Consider the following 17,756-nt stretch of genomic DNA (forward strand, 5'->3'; position numbering starts at 1 on the left):
GTTTCCACTGTTGTCAACATTTGACACAACCACGGTACGTTTGTCAAAACGAAGAGAGCAGCACTGGTTCATTACTATTACCTAAATTCTAGGCTGCATTAGAATTTTCTCACTTTTTCCACCAGTGTCTTATTTCCGTTCCAGGCTCCCATCCAAGATGCCACATTGTGTTTTGTGGTCATGTCTCTTTAAGGTCCTCTGACCTGTGACAGATCCTCAGTCTTCCTGTGCTTTTCTTGACCTCGACACTTTTGAAAAGCTTTGGTCGTGTATTGTGTTGAATACCCTCAGTTTGGTCTGTCTGATGTTTTTCTCATGTCTAGATGGAGGTTATGGGCTTTTGGGAAGAGTATGAGGGCAAGTACCCTTCTCGTCAGTCATAACAGGGTACGTACTATCAACATCAGTGGCGATGTTAACCTTGAAACCCCGGGCGGGGTAGTGTTTATCAGATCTTTTCATTGTAAAATGACAGTTCCCCTCTGCAAGCAGGTCGTTAAGCACAGCCGACGCTCATGGGACAGTAGTAGTGGTGTGGAGACAGGTGAAGCCCCACCTGCTAGAGGGGGAGGTAGCTACACAAATTATTTCAGGCTATTCATCTCTTTTCCCTATGTATTTATTTATTTTAACTATTTGTATCAGTATGGACTCCTGCAGATTTATTTTATGACTGTGTCACAGTCCAGTAGGACGTCATTCATTTTGTTGTCCTCATCGTTCCAGCGTTGACCCCAGGGGGCTCTTTCAGTCGTCTCCTGTGTCCCCTTGACACGCCTCCATCCTTGGGGACTTTTTTTTGAAGGACTTCTTTACTTTCTAATACCGCAAGATGTTCCGGGCTCATCTTGTATTTTCTCTGCCCGTTTCTCCAGCGAGCCCGTGTTCCTTTTATTTGAGAATAGTTTTTAGAAACCAAGATCTGTCCTTGAAGGTCTCATTTTTACATAAGGAAATGATGCCCTACCATAATTCCCCTTTCCGGTCATCTACTTTCTTCCAGTTTTATATTTAAAAAATTTAAACATATAACGGAATTGAAAGACTTTAACACTGAGTTCCATATACTCACCACCTAGATCCTACCATGAACATATTATTGTATTTGCTATATTACATGTTTGTTCATTTATACCTCCCTCTATCCACCATAATTCACTCTTGGGATGCATTTCAAAGTCCCCCCTCCCCCCAGATAATTCAGTGTGCATATCATGAACGAGACTTCAAAATGTGTTCAGGTGTTTGTTTTGTCGTGTTTTGCTTAAAATGCAATGCAATGCAAAAATCTTAAATGTCCACTCGCAGAGTTTCGACACCTGCATACGCCTATGTAACTCAAACCTCTATCAAAATATTGAACGTTACTATCACCCCAGAAAGTTCCCTCATGCCCTTTCCACTCAATCCTTGCTTTTATCTTCCCAGAGGTAACCACTGTTGTGGATCCCCCCGCCCCTACTATATTTTAATTTTGTCTGTTTTAGAGTTTGATGTAAGTGGAGTCACACGATATGTTCACTCAGCATATTTTTGGTGGTATATTAATTCAACGTAATCCTGTGCAGCAGTGAAAATGAATGAGCCGCAGCTGCGGTAGATACCAAAGATAAATCTCACTAGCCATGTGGAGCAAAAGAAATGAGACACAAAAGAATACATAGAGTCTAATCTCATTTCTGTAATATTCAGAAGCAGTCAAAAATAATTGATGGAGTTACAGGTCAAGAGCGCAGCTAGCAGTGGGCAGGAGAGAGGGAGTAATGACTGAGACGAGATTCTGTGTGCTGGTGACATAGTGTGATTTTCTTTGACGCGGATGAGGATTATATAGGTGCGTTTTCTTTGCGATAATTCATTAGGCTATCATTTTATGACTCATGTCTTATTCTTGGTGTATTACATATTGTTAAAGTGTTTTAAAAATAAGATATTAGTTCCTGCCCGTCAGTTGTGTGTGTGTGTGTGTGTGTGTGTGTGTGTGTGTGTATGACAATGCCATGTGTATTATTTATCTATTGATGTCACAAATGACCTCAAAACTTAGCATCATAAAAGGTAATATGTATTATCTCACCCGGTTCCTGTGGGTGGGGATTTCAGAGCGTCTTAGCTGGGTGGCTCTGGGTCTGTCATGAGGTTGCACGTAGGACTTCAGGTCTGAAGTCCTATGAAGGTTTGACTGGGGCTGGAAGATCCACTCTCAAGATGGTCCACCCACATGACTGTTGGCAGGAGGCCTCAATTTCTCCCCGTGTGGGACTCTCCATAAAGCGACTTGAGTGTCCTCACATCATGGCAGCTGGCTTCCTGCAGAACAAGTGATTCGAGAGAGCTCAGCATAATGTTTTCTAGGTTAATACACGTCATGCATGTGTATCAGTAGTATATTTTTATTGCTAAGCAGTATCCCATTCCATGGGATCACAGTTTATATAATAAATCACAGTTTATAATAAATCACAGTTTATTTCTCTGTTCTCTTAGTGATGGATACTTGGGCTGTTTCCAGTTTGGGACTGTTATGAATAAAGCTGATCTGAACGTTCTTCTACAAGAATTTTGTGAGCATTTTGTTTCTTTTGGGTAAATATCCAGGAGTGTAATTGTTAAGCCATAGGGTAGATACATGTTTAATTTTATGAGAGGTTAACAGGCCTTTTCCCAAAATGATTGTATCATTATATATCTTCACAACAAAGTATGAGTTCAGTGGCCCCACATCCTTGTTAGCATTTTATTTTGCTTTATTATTATTTTTTTCTAGCCATTCAGGCGGATGTATAGTGGTATCTCATTACGGTTTTAATTTCCATTTCCGTGGTGACCAGTGTTGTTGAGCACTTTCTCGTGTGCTTATTGGCCATTTGTATATCTTCTTTTATAATTTGTCCATCTTCTTTTGTAATTTTTCTTTTTTTTCTTAAAAAAATTTTTTTTAACGTTTATTTATTTTTGAGAGAAAGAGACAGAGCCTGATGGGGAGAGGGACAGAGAGGGAGAGGGAGACACAGAATTGGAAGCAGGCTCCAGGCTCTGAGCTGTCAGCACAGAGCCCGACGCGGGGCTCGAACTCACGAACCGTGAGATCATGACCTGGGCTGAAGTCAGACGCTCAACCGACTGAGCCACCCAGGCACCCCCATAATTTTTCTTTTTTAAAAGAATGTTTGGGGCGCCTGGGTGGCGCAGTCGGTTAAGCGTCCGACTTCAGCCAGGTCACGATCTCGCGGTCCGTGAGTTCGAGCCCCGCGTCAGGCTCTGGGCTGATGGCTCAGAGCCTGGAGCCTGTTTCCGATTCTGTGTCTCCCTCTCTCTCTGCCCCTCCCCCGTTCATGCTCTGTCTCTCTCTGTCCCAAAAATAAATAAACGTTGAAAAAAAAAATAAAAGAATGTTTATTTATTTATTTTGAGAGAGAAAGAGCATGAGCAGAGGAAGGGCAGAGAGAGAGAGGGAGAGAGACAATCCCAAGCAGGTTCCACGCTTTCAGTGCAGAGCCCGACCTGGGGCTCCGTCCCACGAACCGTGAGATCATGACCTGAGCCCAAACCAACAGTTGGATGCTTAACCAACTAAGCCACCCAGGCATCCCTCCTTTAATTAAAAAAAAAAAAAAATGTTTGTTTATTTTTGAGAGAGAAAGAGAGAGAGAGAACACAAGTGGGGGCGGGGCAGAGAGAGAAGGGAACAGAGAATCCGAAGTGGGCTCCTCACTGACAGCAGCAAACCCGACGTGGGGCTCACACCCACAAACCCCTCAAGGTCACAACCTGAGTCGAAGTCAGGTGTTCAACCGACTGAGCCACCCAGGCGCCCCCCCCTCTGTTTCTCCTCTAGAGTCAGATTCTCCCTGTAACTCTCTCCCCTGACAGCCACCGATCTATTCTTCAGCACTATAATTTGTCCTTTTGCGAATGTTATAAAATTGGAATCCTATAGTACGTGACATTTTTTTTTTCACTCGACACAATGCCTTTGAGATCCATTCAAGTTGTCGCGTGTACCAGTGGTTCACTCCTTTTTTTGCTCAATACCACATTGTACAGATGTACCACACTTTAGTCCCCCCTTGGGGGACATTTGGACTGTTTCTAGTTTGGGGCAATCGGCAAGTGGCTGCGAACATTCGTGTATAAGTGTTTGTGTAAACAACGGATTTCATTTCTCTTGGGTAAATACCTGCTATGGGATTGCTGAGTTCCATTTAACTTCATGAGACACCGTCAGCCTCTTCCAGAGTGGCTGTACCATTTCTTATTCCCACCGCCAGCAAAGGAGAGGTCCAGATGCTCGACATCCTCCTCAACACTCGATACAGTCAGTGTTATTTATTTTAGCCATTCTAATAGGCGTTTATGCTTATTTCTGTATTTCTGTATTTATTTATTTACTTTGTACCTTGTAGTTTGCTCTTGATTGCACACGTGAGACTTCCTAGACAGGTATCTGACTTCTGCTGGGTGTCTAAACCCCCCGCCTCTCCGAGGGAAGATGACATTAGTACCTCGTTTCAGTTCTTGCTGGTGGCACATGCTGGGGCAGAGGTTTTCAAGCTTGTTCTTAGTAATGGCACCGTCTTCCTTCCAAGCGAAATCCTACACAGAACACCAGTAGATAAGTCAGGTGATGGTGGAACTGCCAGGGGCAGAGCTGGGCCCTCTGTGTACCCCCACAGCTGTCCTCATGGTGTCCCACGGCTCCTAATCCTGACACCCACACCATCCACAGGGCCTGCCAAGGCTCTTAATTCCACAGGGCCTCTGTCCGCAGTCTGAGGCATGGAGAATAATATTTGCCGTATCTTCGTATCTTACGGATTGAAGACGACAGAGAAATTATGTATGTTGAAATACCGAAAAATAATTCTGGTGGGTGATTTATGCCCCATTGTTCTACAAAGAGCATCTGAGGTGTGGCCTATGAAAATTGTTAGGTGTGGAGATTGATATTTAAAGACTGAAAACGCACAGTTACTCATGTTGTGTAGGAATCTGGAGAGTTTCAGGGTGGGCGGTATTCTTAAAATCCCGTTTTTTTCCATTGCCGAGGTGGTTACTTTTTTTTATTGAAAAGTGTTAGGAATCTAGGTATTTTTATTAAGATAGTCAGATACTCAAGGTTTCAGGCAGTTTCCCAGACTTCTTCATCCTCCTTTAATTTCTTTCTTGCCTAAATGCCTCGTGGTGGCAGTTCAAATGAAGAGCAATCGCCATCTAGTGGTCATTTTAAGTGCACAATTTAAAAAATTAATACACATTTAGAGAAACCTTTTATCTTTGCCTCCTTCCCCCCCGTTTCTTTTGTTTTGTTTTGTTTTGTTTTTTGAGAGAAAGAGAGCACAGGGGAGGGGCAGAGAGACGGGGGGGGGGAATCCCAAGCAAGTTCCAAACTGTCAGCATGGAGCCCAGTGTGGGGCTTGAACTCACGGACCATGAAATGATGGCCTGAGCCAAAATCAAGAGTCGGACGCTCAACCAACTGAGCCACCCAGGCACCCCTAAAATATTTTTTAAATGTGTTTTTTAAAAATACATCTCAATGTGATTGAAAAGTCAGAAGACATAAAAAGGTAGAGTGCTATTTGCCATTTGCCAAGTTTCCCCCATTTCCACCCCACATACACAAACGGTCAACACTGTTAACAGTTTCTGTGTGTCCTTGAAGAGAATGACAATAGCAACAATGTACATGCAAGCAAATATGTAGTCTTCTCCCTCCCTCCCCCCCCCGCTTTTTAACAGTAAAAGTAATATATTCACTCGTTTGCACCTTGCTTTTTTCATTTAAAACATATCTTGATGGGGCGTCTGGGTGGCTCAGTCTGTTGAGCATCTGACTTCAGCTCGGGTCATCATCTTGCGTTCATGGGTTTGAGCCCCATGTTGGACTCTGTGCTGACAGCGCGGAGCCTGGAGCCCGCTTCGGATTCTGTGTCTCCCTCTCCCTCTGCCCCTCCCCTGCTCGTGCTCTGTCTCTGTCTCTGAAAAAAAAAATGTTGAAAAAAATGTGTTTTTTCTAAAACTTATCTTGGCAATTTCCTTATGTTGGCACGTAGAGAGATCTTCCTTTTTCTGTAACAATCTCATTATACGGATGCACTGTCCTTCACTCAATCACTCCTCTTTTAGATGCTCGCAATGTTGTGCTGCTGAATTGGTGTTTCGGCCCGTGTAACATTATACACACCTCTGGTAGTGCGTTTTGGGAGTGAGGGTGTGCAGGGGAATGGGGTAGACCTCTCACTGAAATGTCTAACTTGTCTCTATTGAGGAATGTTCTTTAATGTCTCTTGATCCACATTTTTCTTTTTTGAATACAGAATTTCTTCAACTTAGGTTTTAATAGTTGGGAACTATTTAAGAGTCACCCGGTTTTCTTGAGTTTATTTTACAGTTTTTAATAATTTGTCAGGTGCTTTGGCCAGTGTGTGTAGTATCTGTGCACGAACCATCCTCACTTGACCTTGCAGTATGTTTTATTTTTCTGCACAGACTGACACAAAATCATTACTAAAACTTGACTGCTATGAGATGCTTACTGTCAGTACGAGCAGGCAGCTTAATTTTTTTTTATGTTTATTTATTTTTGACAGAGAGAGAGACAGAGCGTGAGCAGGGGAGGGGCAGAGAGAGAGGGAGACACAGAATGTGAAGCAGGCTTCAGGCTCTGAGCTGTCAGCACAGAGCCTGATGTGGGGCTTGAACTCACGAACTGTGAGATCATGACCTGAGCCTAAGTCGGACGCTCAACTGACTAAGCCACTCAGGTGCCCCAGGAAGCTTAACATAATGCGAGAATAGATGTGAATTAAGAAAAATTTTTGAGACAGAGAGAGAGAGAGAGAGAGAGAGAGAGAGAGACAGAGGCAGGCAGGCAAAGGGAGAAGTTGTGGGGAAGGAGCAAAGGGAGAGGGAGAGACTCTTCAGCAGGCTCCCCACCCAGCTTGGAGCCCGGCGCGGGGCTCTGTCTCACATGCTGAGATCATGACCTGAGTGGAAATCAAGAGTTTGGATGCCCCACAACGTCTGAGCCACCCAGGTGCTCCCAAAATTTTAAAATAGATGAATAACAACCATTTTATCAAAAAGTGACTGGAATGGAAATGGGAAGAAAATAGCCAATACTTCTGTTTTAGAATCTTGTCTGTGTGACCCACTTCATGGCATTCCCATAGACTTTACTGTGTGGTCTTTGTAGTTTGAAAGGTCACTTGATCCACATTTTTCTTTTCTTTTCTTTTCTTTTCTTTTCTTTTCTTTTCTTTTCTTTTCTTTTCTTTTCTCTTCTCTTCTCTTCTCTTCTCTTCTCTTCTCTTCTCTTCTCTCTTCTTCTTCTTCTTCTTCTTTGATTACAGAGTTTATAATGAATAAATACTGGAGTTTATTAAAAAAGAGGATCCATAGCTTATGTGATTCTATAACTTACTCCTCACATGTGTAACGAAATCCAAAGGATAAGTTTCCGGAAGGGGAATTGCTGAGTCAAAAAGTGGGTACACTTGTAGTTTTGATAAATAATGTCTAATTGCTGTACATATAAATCGTACCGATTTATACTTCTCTCCCTGCCTCCCCTAGGCTAGCACATAAGGGCATCTGGTCTCCATAACCTTATCAACACAGGGTGCTACCAGACTGTCCAGATTTGTTCACATCATAGGTAAAAATGGATATTTCAGTGTAGTTAACTTGTATTGCATATGACAGCAGAGAGTTAAAAATATATTTGTGTCATTTGTATTCCTTATTCTGTGGGCCATCTGTTCAAATACTTTGCCTACTTGTTGGTCTGTTTTTAATGAGTTATATAGGAGCCCTTTAATTAGGGAGACTGGCCCTTTGCAATGACATCAGTAATAAATATCTTGTTGCATTTTGTCCTTTGTCTTTGGACTATTCTTACAGTGTTTTGCCATACAAAAGTTTTTGTTATTATGTAGTCACGTTTATCAGTTTTCTTTTTTTTTTTTTTAAGTTTTTATTCATTTATTTTGAGAGAGACAGAAAGAGAGTACATGCAAGCTGGGGACGGGCAGAGAGAGAGAGAGGGAGAGAGAGAATCCCGATCAGGCTCCTTACTGTTAGTGTGGACCTCACTGAGGGGCTTGGTCTCACCAATCGTGAAATCATGACCTGAGCCACAGTCAAGAGTCATATGCTTAACTGGCTAAGCTACCTAGGCTCTTCCAGTTTGGGGGTTGCTGGAGGTAAGCTGATCTAGAATGGCCTTGGATGAGACAACCTGGCTCTTCCTCACATGTCTCTCAGTTTATACCTTGCCTCCACATGGCAAGTTAGCCCAGGTATGTTCTTAGATTAGCTCAAGCATATTCCCATGGGATTGCACAGGAGCAAGGGAGGAAGAGAAATGGAGTAGCTCTTTTTTAAGACTTTTCTTTTTTAAAAATTTTCTTTGTTTTTGAGAGACAGAGAGAGACAGAGCACAAGTGGGGGAGGGGCAGAGAGAGAATGAGACAGAATCCAAAGCAGGCTCCAGACTCTGAGCTCTTAGCACAGAGCCCGACGTGGGGCTCGAACTCACAAACCATGAGATCAGGACCTGAGCTGAAGTCGTGTGCCTAACTGACTGAGCCACCCAGGCGCCCCAAGTCTTTGCTTTTCTCAAGTCTACCAATATCTTAATGACCAAAGCAAATCACGTGGCCAAGCCCAGATTCAAGGGGTGAGGAAGTAGACTCTGCCTCTTTTTTTTTTTATTTTTAAAACATGGGGGTGCATGTGTCCCTTTGAAACAGCACACCTGTATCCCATGGATAAATGCCTAGTAGTGCAATTGCTGGGTCGTAGGGTAGTTCTATTTTTAGTTTTTTGAGGACCCTCCATACTGTTTTCTAGAGTGGCTGCACCAGCTTGCATTGCCACCAACAATGCAAAAGAGATCCTCTTTCTCTGCATCCTTGCCAACATCTATTGTTGCCTGAGTTGTTAATGTTAGCCATTCTGATAGGTGTGAGGTGGTATCTCATTGTCGTTTTGATTTGTATTCCCCTGATGATGAGTGATGTTGAGCATTTTTTCATGTGTCGGTTGGCCATCTGGATGTCTTCTTGGAGAAGTGTCTATTCATGTCTTTAGCCCATTTCTTCACTGGATTATTTGTTTTTTGGGTGTTGAGTTTGATAAGTTCTTTATAGATTTTGGATACTAACCCTTTATCTGACATGTCATTTGCAAATATCTTCTCCCATTCTGTCGGTTGCCTTTTAGTTTTGTTCATTGTTTCCTTCACTGTGTAGAAGCTTTTTATTTTGATGAGGTCCCAGTAGTTCATTTTTGCTCTTTGCTTTGCTTTTATCTTTTTTAAAGTTTATTTATTTATTTTGAGAGAGACAGAGAGAACACGAGTAGGGGAGGGGCAGAGAGAGAGGGAGAGAGGGAGAGAGGGAGAATCCCAAGCAGGCCCCACATGGTCAGTGCGCAGAGCCCGATGGGCTCAAACCCACAAAACCATGAGATCATGACCTGAGCTGAAATCAAGAGTCAGACGCTTAACCAACCACCCAGGTACCCCTGGCCTGGTTATTCTAAGAGGTTTCAGGGTTGGGGAGCAGGAGAAGTTGGGGTGGTGGTTCAGGGTAGTCCCTTTTCATAACATAGAACCTTTTCCCTTCCTTGCTGCCACAGAGATAGACTGCTTCTTTAAAACATGGCCTGTCCCTGTGATTCTGCTCACCGCCCTGACCCTAAACCTGGCTCAGGGACCAGCGAGCCTTCTTACCTGCTAGCTCATTGCCATCCTTATCTTGCTCTTCCAGATTAAAGCTCCAAGTTATACATCTCAGTGTGTACATCTTAACATTAGGAAGTGAATTTTTGCCAGTGTGTTTTAAGATTTGCCACCATTTGGCCCTTGTGCTGTGATATCTCTTTCTGTGGTTCTCCTTTCCACCTCCTCCTGCCCAAATCCTGCATCAATTCAGATGCATTAGCAGGTTTTACCTCTATGTGAGTATCTGGAGATTTTTTCCCTGACTCCTAGTTTCATTGAAAATGGAATTTTTGTTTTCTGTTCTCCTGAGGGAAAATGTTGATTGAATGCAGTAATGCGTATACTGAAATCCCCACTAGTGGTTCTCAGATCAGGTCTGCTAGCTGACTCGTAAAAAGAAAAAGAGAAGATTCTTCTGTTGGGGAGTTTCTGTGTCCATCTGGCATTCTGGGGGGGGGGGTGAGTGTTGGCATTTATTTTACATTCCAGGATGAATGGTGGGTCCCCTTGAATTTTTTGTTACCTGCCAGCTGAATGGATGGGAGAAAGTCAAGATAATCAGATTGGTTCTTGTTTTGTCTGAGGCAATCAACCAGCAGGTATTTAGGAAATGTGAGACACTGTGCTGGTCCAGAGGGCTAGACAGTTCAAGACTTGGACCCTGCACCCATTCAGTTTGTATTTCTTGTTAGGAATGAACTTTATATAGGGATAGTATATGTATTTGGCATGCCTTTGGGGACATACATGGGAACGCTGTCTCCAGGATCTGGTCATGAAACTATAGGAAGAAAATAAGTTTAATGGAGCATAGTGTGGCCAGCCTTGGGTTGGGTGCTGAGACTGTAAAAATGGATCTAACAGAGTTTGGGGGGGGGGGTGGGGTGGTAACTAAGGGTATGAATGGAGGTTAATACTATTGAGCACTTACTATATATACGCAAGCACTGGGAACTGGGATAAGCATTTGAGGTGACAATCCTCTGAGTTATGTGCAATTATCATTCCCATCTTCCAGATGAGAGGATGGAGGTACTAGGAAGCCAGGTCACTTGATGTTGGTCACACAGAGCCAAGGGTCAAACCTGAATGAGGTTTCTTTCAGGCTCAGGTTATGCTTTGCATTTAAACATTTTAGATGGAAGAGTGGAATCTCCCCCTCTGTGTCAGTTTAGGTTTGTTGAGAAGCAAATGCCAGGATGGGACTAGATGAGTGGGTGACTTATGGGAGGGGCTGGGGTCTGTGAAAGATAATGTAAGGGAGCTGGAGGAGGTGGAGAGAAGCTTCAGAGTGTGTGCAGGCAGGGCTGACACTGTGGAATGAGAGAGAAGGGCACAGTGCAGTTATAAGAAAGTCTCAGTGGGCCAGTGTCAGAGGGGGGTCTCCTGACATAAGTTGCCTGTTGGGCAATAATGGCCTTGATCTAGAACGTTACCCTACTCAATCATAGCTAGGAGCAGGCAAGAGGAAAGTAGCCTAGGGTGAATGCCACTATTAATTCCAAGGTATGGCAGCTGGAGCTTGTTTGGAAACTGCTCCTGACTCTGGGTTCTCTTGAAGGAAACTCTAAGTGACAGTCCTCATGGCCAGTACAGTCCACCCCTTGTACCACACAGGTCACTCTCTTCTCCCCCCCTCTCCCTAGTAGCTGCTCTTGAGTCATTTTGGATACATGAAAATCTTTTGCACCTGAAGAGGGGATGCTGGAGTCTTGTTTTAAAGTCACCCTGTCAGGAAATCCTTCTGTCTTTCATTCCATTTGTACCCCACTATATTGAACACATGGTCTGTGTTACACACATAGCTGGCCTCCTTTGACCTGCAGTATCACGTAAGAGAGGGAAGAGGTGTAACAAAGCTGTCTGCTCTGTCACATCCCTTGGTCCAAAGGCTCTACTCAGAGTCACCAAGTCAGTGCCTTAACACTCGTTTTGTATCTGTTCTTCACAGGTATGATTTAAGTCTGGATGAAACGGGAGCTTTGACATTTCAGAGTGTGCAGTTTGTCATGGGTCTACCTCTGTTAAAACGTGCAATTCAGGAACAGGTATGTTTCATTGTTATTTTGCTGTGATGTGTATATGAGTGAGACAGAGAGACAGAAAGAGAAAGAAAAATATTTTTATTTTTGTTGTTTACTTCTGTGACTTGTGGAAGGACGTTTATTTTGTCCCAGGGAAAACTGTCACTGGTATGGGGAAATGCCTTCTTCAGCCCCTTTTTTCTTTCTTTCTTTAATGTTTTTTAATTTATTTTTGAGAGAGAGAGAGAGTGGGAGTGGGAAGGGGCAGAGAGAGAGGGAGACAGCAAATCCGAAGCAGGCTCCATGCTGTCAGCACAGAGCCCAGTGCGGGCATGAATTCACGATCCATGAAATCATGACCTGAGTGGAAGTCAGACATGTAAACAACTGAGCCACCCAGGTGCCCTTTCAGCCTTTTTTTCCTGCCCCACTCCCCCGTAACCTAATTGATCTCCTTCCCTTGGCCCACACATTCACGTCTCTGAAGATCACAGTCTAGGGAATTGGGGACTCAGCAGAAGTAATGACATATTTGTTTGCAAAAGAAATGTAATTTGGGGCATAAATTCAAATATCTGAGAAATGCAATGAACTAATTTGATAGACTTTTAAAGCAGTTAGACTTGTCCAAAATATATGAGTCTTGTTTGTCTAAACATTGCCATTCTAAACTCAGTGAAATTATTTTAGTCAATTTAGCCTCATTAAAAAGAAAGAAAGAAATAAAGAATATGTGATTAGAGAACTCCTTCGTAAAGTGAACATTAGGAGCTGTATGTTTTAGCCGAGTTTAAACTGATTTCCAGGGGCGCCTGGGTGGCTCAGTTGGTTAAGGATCTGACTTCGGCTCAGGTCGTGATCTCACGGTTCATGAGTTTGAGCCCCAAGTGGGGCTCTCTACTGGCTGTGCAAGATCCCACTTCGGATCCTTGGTCTCCCTCTCTCTCTGCCCCTCCCCCCTGCTTGCACTATCTCTCAAAAAATAAACTTAAAAAAAATTGATTTCCATCCATTTCATTCAACTCCATAGCTTCCTTAAACCTAACACTTTCATTAAACAAAACAAAACAAACAAAACAAAACAAAACAAAACTCCTGGTGAGACCCTAGGAAAGGGGCTTGAATGAGGAATAAGCTTCAGGAACCTATCCTGCAGTGAGCCTGGCTCTTTCCTGCCCAGTGCAAGCTGTGGAGGGGAGTCTGAGGACTGAGGGGGTGGAGGTCTTCCCCATTCTGGAGGCCATCGAAGGCTTGTTTCTGTGAAATGTGGATCAGAGCCAGTGGGGGACCTGAGGTGAATAGATCACCACCCTGCCACCCCCTGTGGTTGGCTGTCCTGAGCAAGGACAGACCCAGGATCATCTGGTCAAAAGGTAGAGCTTTGGCACCCCCTGTGGGAGTACTGTAGCCACCTCCGAGGTGACAAGGGCACACTTAAAAGGACAGCATTTGGAAAGAAAATGCCCACATAACAGAGGGAAGCATGCTTGCAAAGCCTGAAAAATCATTTCATACCAAGCAGTTTGGCAAAGTGGGTTTTAAGCTAGTAAACTGCCTCTCAGTTGAGCATACGTTCAGAGCTGTGAATACAACCGGCAAAGAAAAAAGACAAAAAGCAAAAGACCCCAACCCTCTTCAATTTCAGCCACTGTATGAGTGAGAGTCTGGTCTCCAGTGCATCTGGCATGGGGCTAGATGGAAGGTGAAATCTTGACACGTGGTCAGTCTCCTCTTAATCAGTCCAATATGTCTATAGCCTCACTCAGTGTCAGTATTCAAGACCGGATGTGACAGTTGATCCCTTAATGAAGTTTACTAATTGCCGCTCATCCTACTGAGTCTGAAGGATTAGCCTGTGTAATCTTGCTCCTGCCGAAGCTGTTGATCCCTGGATCCAATTATCTTGCTGTTTCAGTGGCTCCTTCCGTGGTCTTGGGCAGCCTGGACAACCCTGTCCGGGTTGATTAGGTTTATTCCTCCAGGAGCCACAGGATTGGTCCCAGACAATCCCTCCGGTTCATTTCTGTGACTTATTTCAGCCCATTTGGCGCTTTTCTCTGCGCGAATTCGCAAAAGCCAATGAACCTGAAGGAAATTAAACTAGTCGGTCATCAGCACAGCAGGCTCATCTCTTTGGGTGGATGTCACGAAACTCAGCGGCACATCTATTTTTGAAGGCTCTCAGATTCTGCCCTGTAAACAGCTGGAGGAGCTGTCCACGTCCAGTAATTCTAGAAGGAGTGTTACATGATTCATTCTGCCTCTTAATAAAAATATTGAGTCATGGCTATACTGCCTGTTCAGAGAGCTTTCCAGGTCTTTCCATCCTTCCCTGGCCCCCGTTTCGTGTTGCTGTTAACTTTTGTGGATGATCCGATGAGCTCCAAGGCAGAATGCTGTGTGGAATGTGTAATGATGATGTTCTTGAGGACAAATGAGGAGTGAGTCTCATTCGTTCCAGGTCTCTATGGACAGGCCACCGGCCAAGAATAAGCCATTAAAATGTTTCCACTCTGTGTTTTCCCCTCTGCCATCTGCAGTAGATTTGAGATGTCCTAATGATTTCAAAAGGAAAAAACAATATCCGAGTCTGACTACAGAGTTATACGCACATGTGTGTGAGCACACGCAGTGTGAACATCGTTGCACCTCGCTGACTTCTCACGTGCCTGTTTCTGGTGATGCCACATTTGTGGCCCTAAGCCAACTGTCCTCTTCTTCCCCTGTGGAAATCCTGGGTGGGGGAAGCCACCGACTCCCTGTATTTCCAGAGCTGGGGAGACAGAGGACCTAGGCGGGAGATCTACTTTATGGGAACACTGAAACTGGGCTCGACTGAGGCTGATGGCCTGCACCAAAATCACCATACCCAATAATGACAGCTCAGACTTACTGAGTACGTATTTAATGCCAGTCACAGCACCAAGAACTTTAAATGGATGATCTCACTTAATATCCACAACATCCATAATGGTGTTTCCAGTTTACAGATGAGTAAATTGAAGACGGGTAGTTGGCCCGAGGTTATACATCTACTAAGTTGTATATGTAATGAGTGGAACACAGATTTGAACCCAGCTGGTCTGCTTTTTGAGCCCACTTAAACCTGGCCGTTCTTATCCCTGGCCGCACATTAGAATTGTCTGGGGGAACTTTCCAAACTCCTGCCGTCCAGGCTTTCACTCAATCAATCAGTATTTAAATTTCCCAAGTGGTCCAGTGTGTATCCTGGCTTGAGTACCGCTCTCTTATCCTTCTTTCCCAGGACTCTGCTGTCTACCCCAAATTGTTCCCATTCAGCATTTGGTCTCTGCCAGTCATGTTTCAGGGCTGACTTATAGGAATGCTCTGTCCCAATGTTTCCTTTCCCCAGGAGGAAGACAGTTGGGATCAAGCTGTTCCTGGCTAACAGGAGTGAGGAGTGAGGGCAGATATTTGAATAACGGAGTACCCATTCCATGCCTGCGTTGCCTCCCCCACCCCAACATCTTCTCTCTCATCCCGAGTTCTGCTTGTCCTCATCCCCATGACCCACATGGGTGTTGGGCATGGCAGCGTCATTATTATTTAAACCCGTGGCTCTGGAAGTATGGTCTGAGGACCCCTGGGGGTACCCAAGACCCTTTCAGGTACTACCTGAAAAGTAGATTTCCAACTACGTGTGTGACACCAGATTTTCATCATAACCTTCAACCAAAACAACATATGGCAGCAGACTGAGCTCAGAAGCAAATATGAGAGTTTAGCTGTCTTTCGTTAAGCCAGATGCTAAAATAATTTGTAAAAATATAAAACAACGTCATTCTTCTCACTGATTTTTTTGGTTTGGGAGTTCTTTATTTTTTTAATGTTCTCTTTCTTTCTTTCTTTCTTTTTAACTTTATTTATTTAGAGATTGAGAGAGAGAAAGAGAGATTGTGCAGGGGAGGGGCAGAGAGAGAGAGAATCCCAAGCAGACTCCACACCATCAGCATGGAGCCCAATGTGGGGATTGAACTCATGAACCGTGACATCATGGCCTGAGCCGAAACCAAAAGTCAGGACTTTAACTGAGCCACCCAGGCGCCCCTTTTTAAAGGTTTTTTAAAAAACGTTTATTTGTTTTGAGAGAGACAGAGAGTACGAGCAGGGGAGGGGCAGAGAGAGAGGGAGAGGGAGTCCCAAGCACTCACACTGTGGAGCTCGACTGGGGGCTCTATCCCATGAACCACGAGATCATGACCTGGGTTGAAGTCAAGAATCAGATGTTCAGTTGACTGAGCCACCCAGGTGTCCCAGTTATGGTGATTTCTCATAAGAATTATGTCAGTTACATGTAATGGGTATAGTATTATTATTTTTAAATGAATAAAAAATTTTTAAACTCTCAGTTTGCATTACTAGTATGGTATCTTGATAGACATAACCTGCATAAACAAAAGCTCTTTGGAGTCCTCAATAATTTTTAAGAATGTAAAGGGGTCCAGAGACCATAAAGTTTGAGAACCACTGATCTAAAACCATCCACTGTCGTCTCAGGAAGTCCACTCTCAGATCAGTTTGAAGGGGAACTGGCAGGAGATTAGTGGCTTTATATTTGTATTTATCATAGTATAATTATTATTTCGGTCAGAATTTTAGTCTCGGTTTAAGATGGTTTTTGTCTTTTTTTTTTATTAAAAAAATTTTTTTTTAAATGTTTATTTCTGAGACAGAGAGAGACAGAGTGTGAGCGGGGGAGGGGCAGAGAGAGAGGGAGACACAGAATCAGAAGCAGGCTCCAGGCTCCAGCTGTCGGCACAGAGCCCAACGCGGGGCTCGAACTCACAGACCGCGAGATCATGACCTGAGCCGAAGTCGGACGCTCAATAGACTGAGCCACCCAGGCGCCCCTGTCTTTGTTTTTAAAGAAATACCAGGTGGGCGATCATATCTAAAATGGAGTAAGACTCTGAGGTCAGCTCACCTTAGAAGGTATTTAGGAATGGGAAGAGTGATTGCGTTCCTAATTAACCCCCGAGAAAAGGAGTAGCCTTTCCCAGCAAGTTACGCAGAATCCACAGGTGTGTTGTGGAGAAAGAGCTCAGTAGAGAATATGCCATGAAGGTGAGGATGTTTACTCTGCCACAGGCCCTTTACACCAGCCCATCCTACTCAGGCCTGCCCTGCTGCCCATAGACACCAGTGCCAGCCCTGATAGGTCCTGCAGACCATGACCAAGTACACACCCCTGCCCCCCCACCCCCTTCCCTGTACTGGTTCTTGGCCTGCTTTGAGCTCTTGGCTCTAACACTCTAGCCTTAGCTCTGCCCTTGGCCCTCTGGCTTCTGTTTGTACTGGAACCCAGGCTTTTCCTAGTGGGCTGTGACAGGCTGCCCCTGGCTCTCAGTCTTGTGTGCTGCCTTTGGCAGGAGGCCCTGTCCCAGCTCTAGCTTTACAGACTTGGACCCTGGCCACTTGGCCAGCAGTCTGGCCAGGCCAGCCCTGGCCACAAGGGATGCTGTGGAGGATTTGAGCAGAGATGACAAGACAGAGTGGCCTGTTTACAGAAGTTCCTCTGTGTAGATTGGCATTTAAAGTGAGTTGTCATCTATGATGGCCACAGGAATTACTTGCGAGAAGATGCCAGGAGTGAGTTGGGATCCACCCAGGGACTCCAGAGCAGCCGGAATCCCAGTGTTCTTTATTTATTGCACTGTAGACAATTTGGCACAATGAAAACTTATTTTGGGGCTTAATTATTATTCTTACGGTGAAATATCATGTTAAAATAACAATAGTTATCACTTGCTGTAATTTGCTAAGTCCCTTCTCTGTGGCAGGTGAGGCGATTCACTCGTTTTACAACTATTTATTGAACACCTACTATGAGCCAGGCATTGTTCAACAGGCAGTGAACAAAGCAGACCAAAATCCCTTGTTTTTATGGAGCTTATATTTTAGCCTGGGAGGAGGCAGACAATAAAAGAATCAAAAAGTAAATTTATATGTCAGATGGTTGTAGACGCTGCAGATAAAAATCA

The 17,756-nt window shown here is 44.1% G+C and overlaps 1 protein-coding gene across 1 annotated transcript in view; it reads left to right on the plus strand.

The window, feature by feature from the left end:
* Positions 1 to 17,756, plus strand: part of LOC112864152 (acyl-coenzyme A oxidase-like protein) — a 94,450-nt gene that overhangs the window by 2,047 nt on the left and 74,647 nt on the right. Inside the window, 1 exon segment of the mRNA XM_086700553.1 lies at positions 11,682 to 11,778. Within this exon segment, the coding sequence (XP_086556679.1) occupies positions 11,682 to 11,778 (97 nt within the window).

The sequence above is a fragment of the Puma concolor genome, chromosome A3, assembly GCF_028749965.1.
Source record: "Puma concolor isolate L17-30 chromosome A3, mPumCon1.1.hap2, whole genome shotgun sequence".
In the NCBI taxonomy this organism is placed as follows: Eukaryota; Metazoa; Chordata; class Mammalia; order Carnivora; family Felidae; genus Puma; species Puma concolor.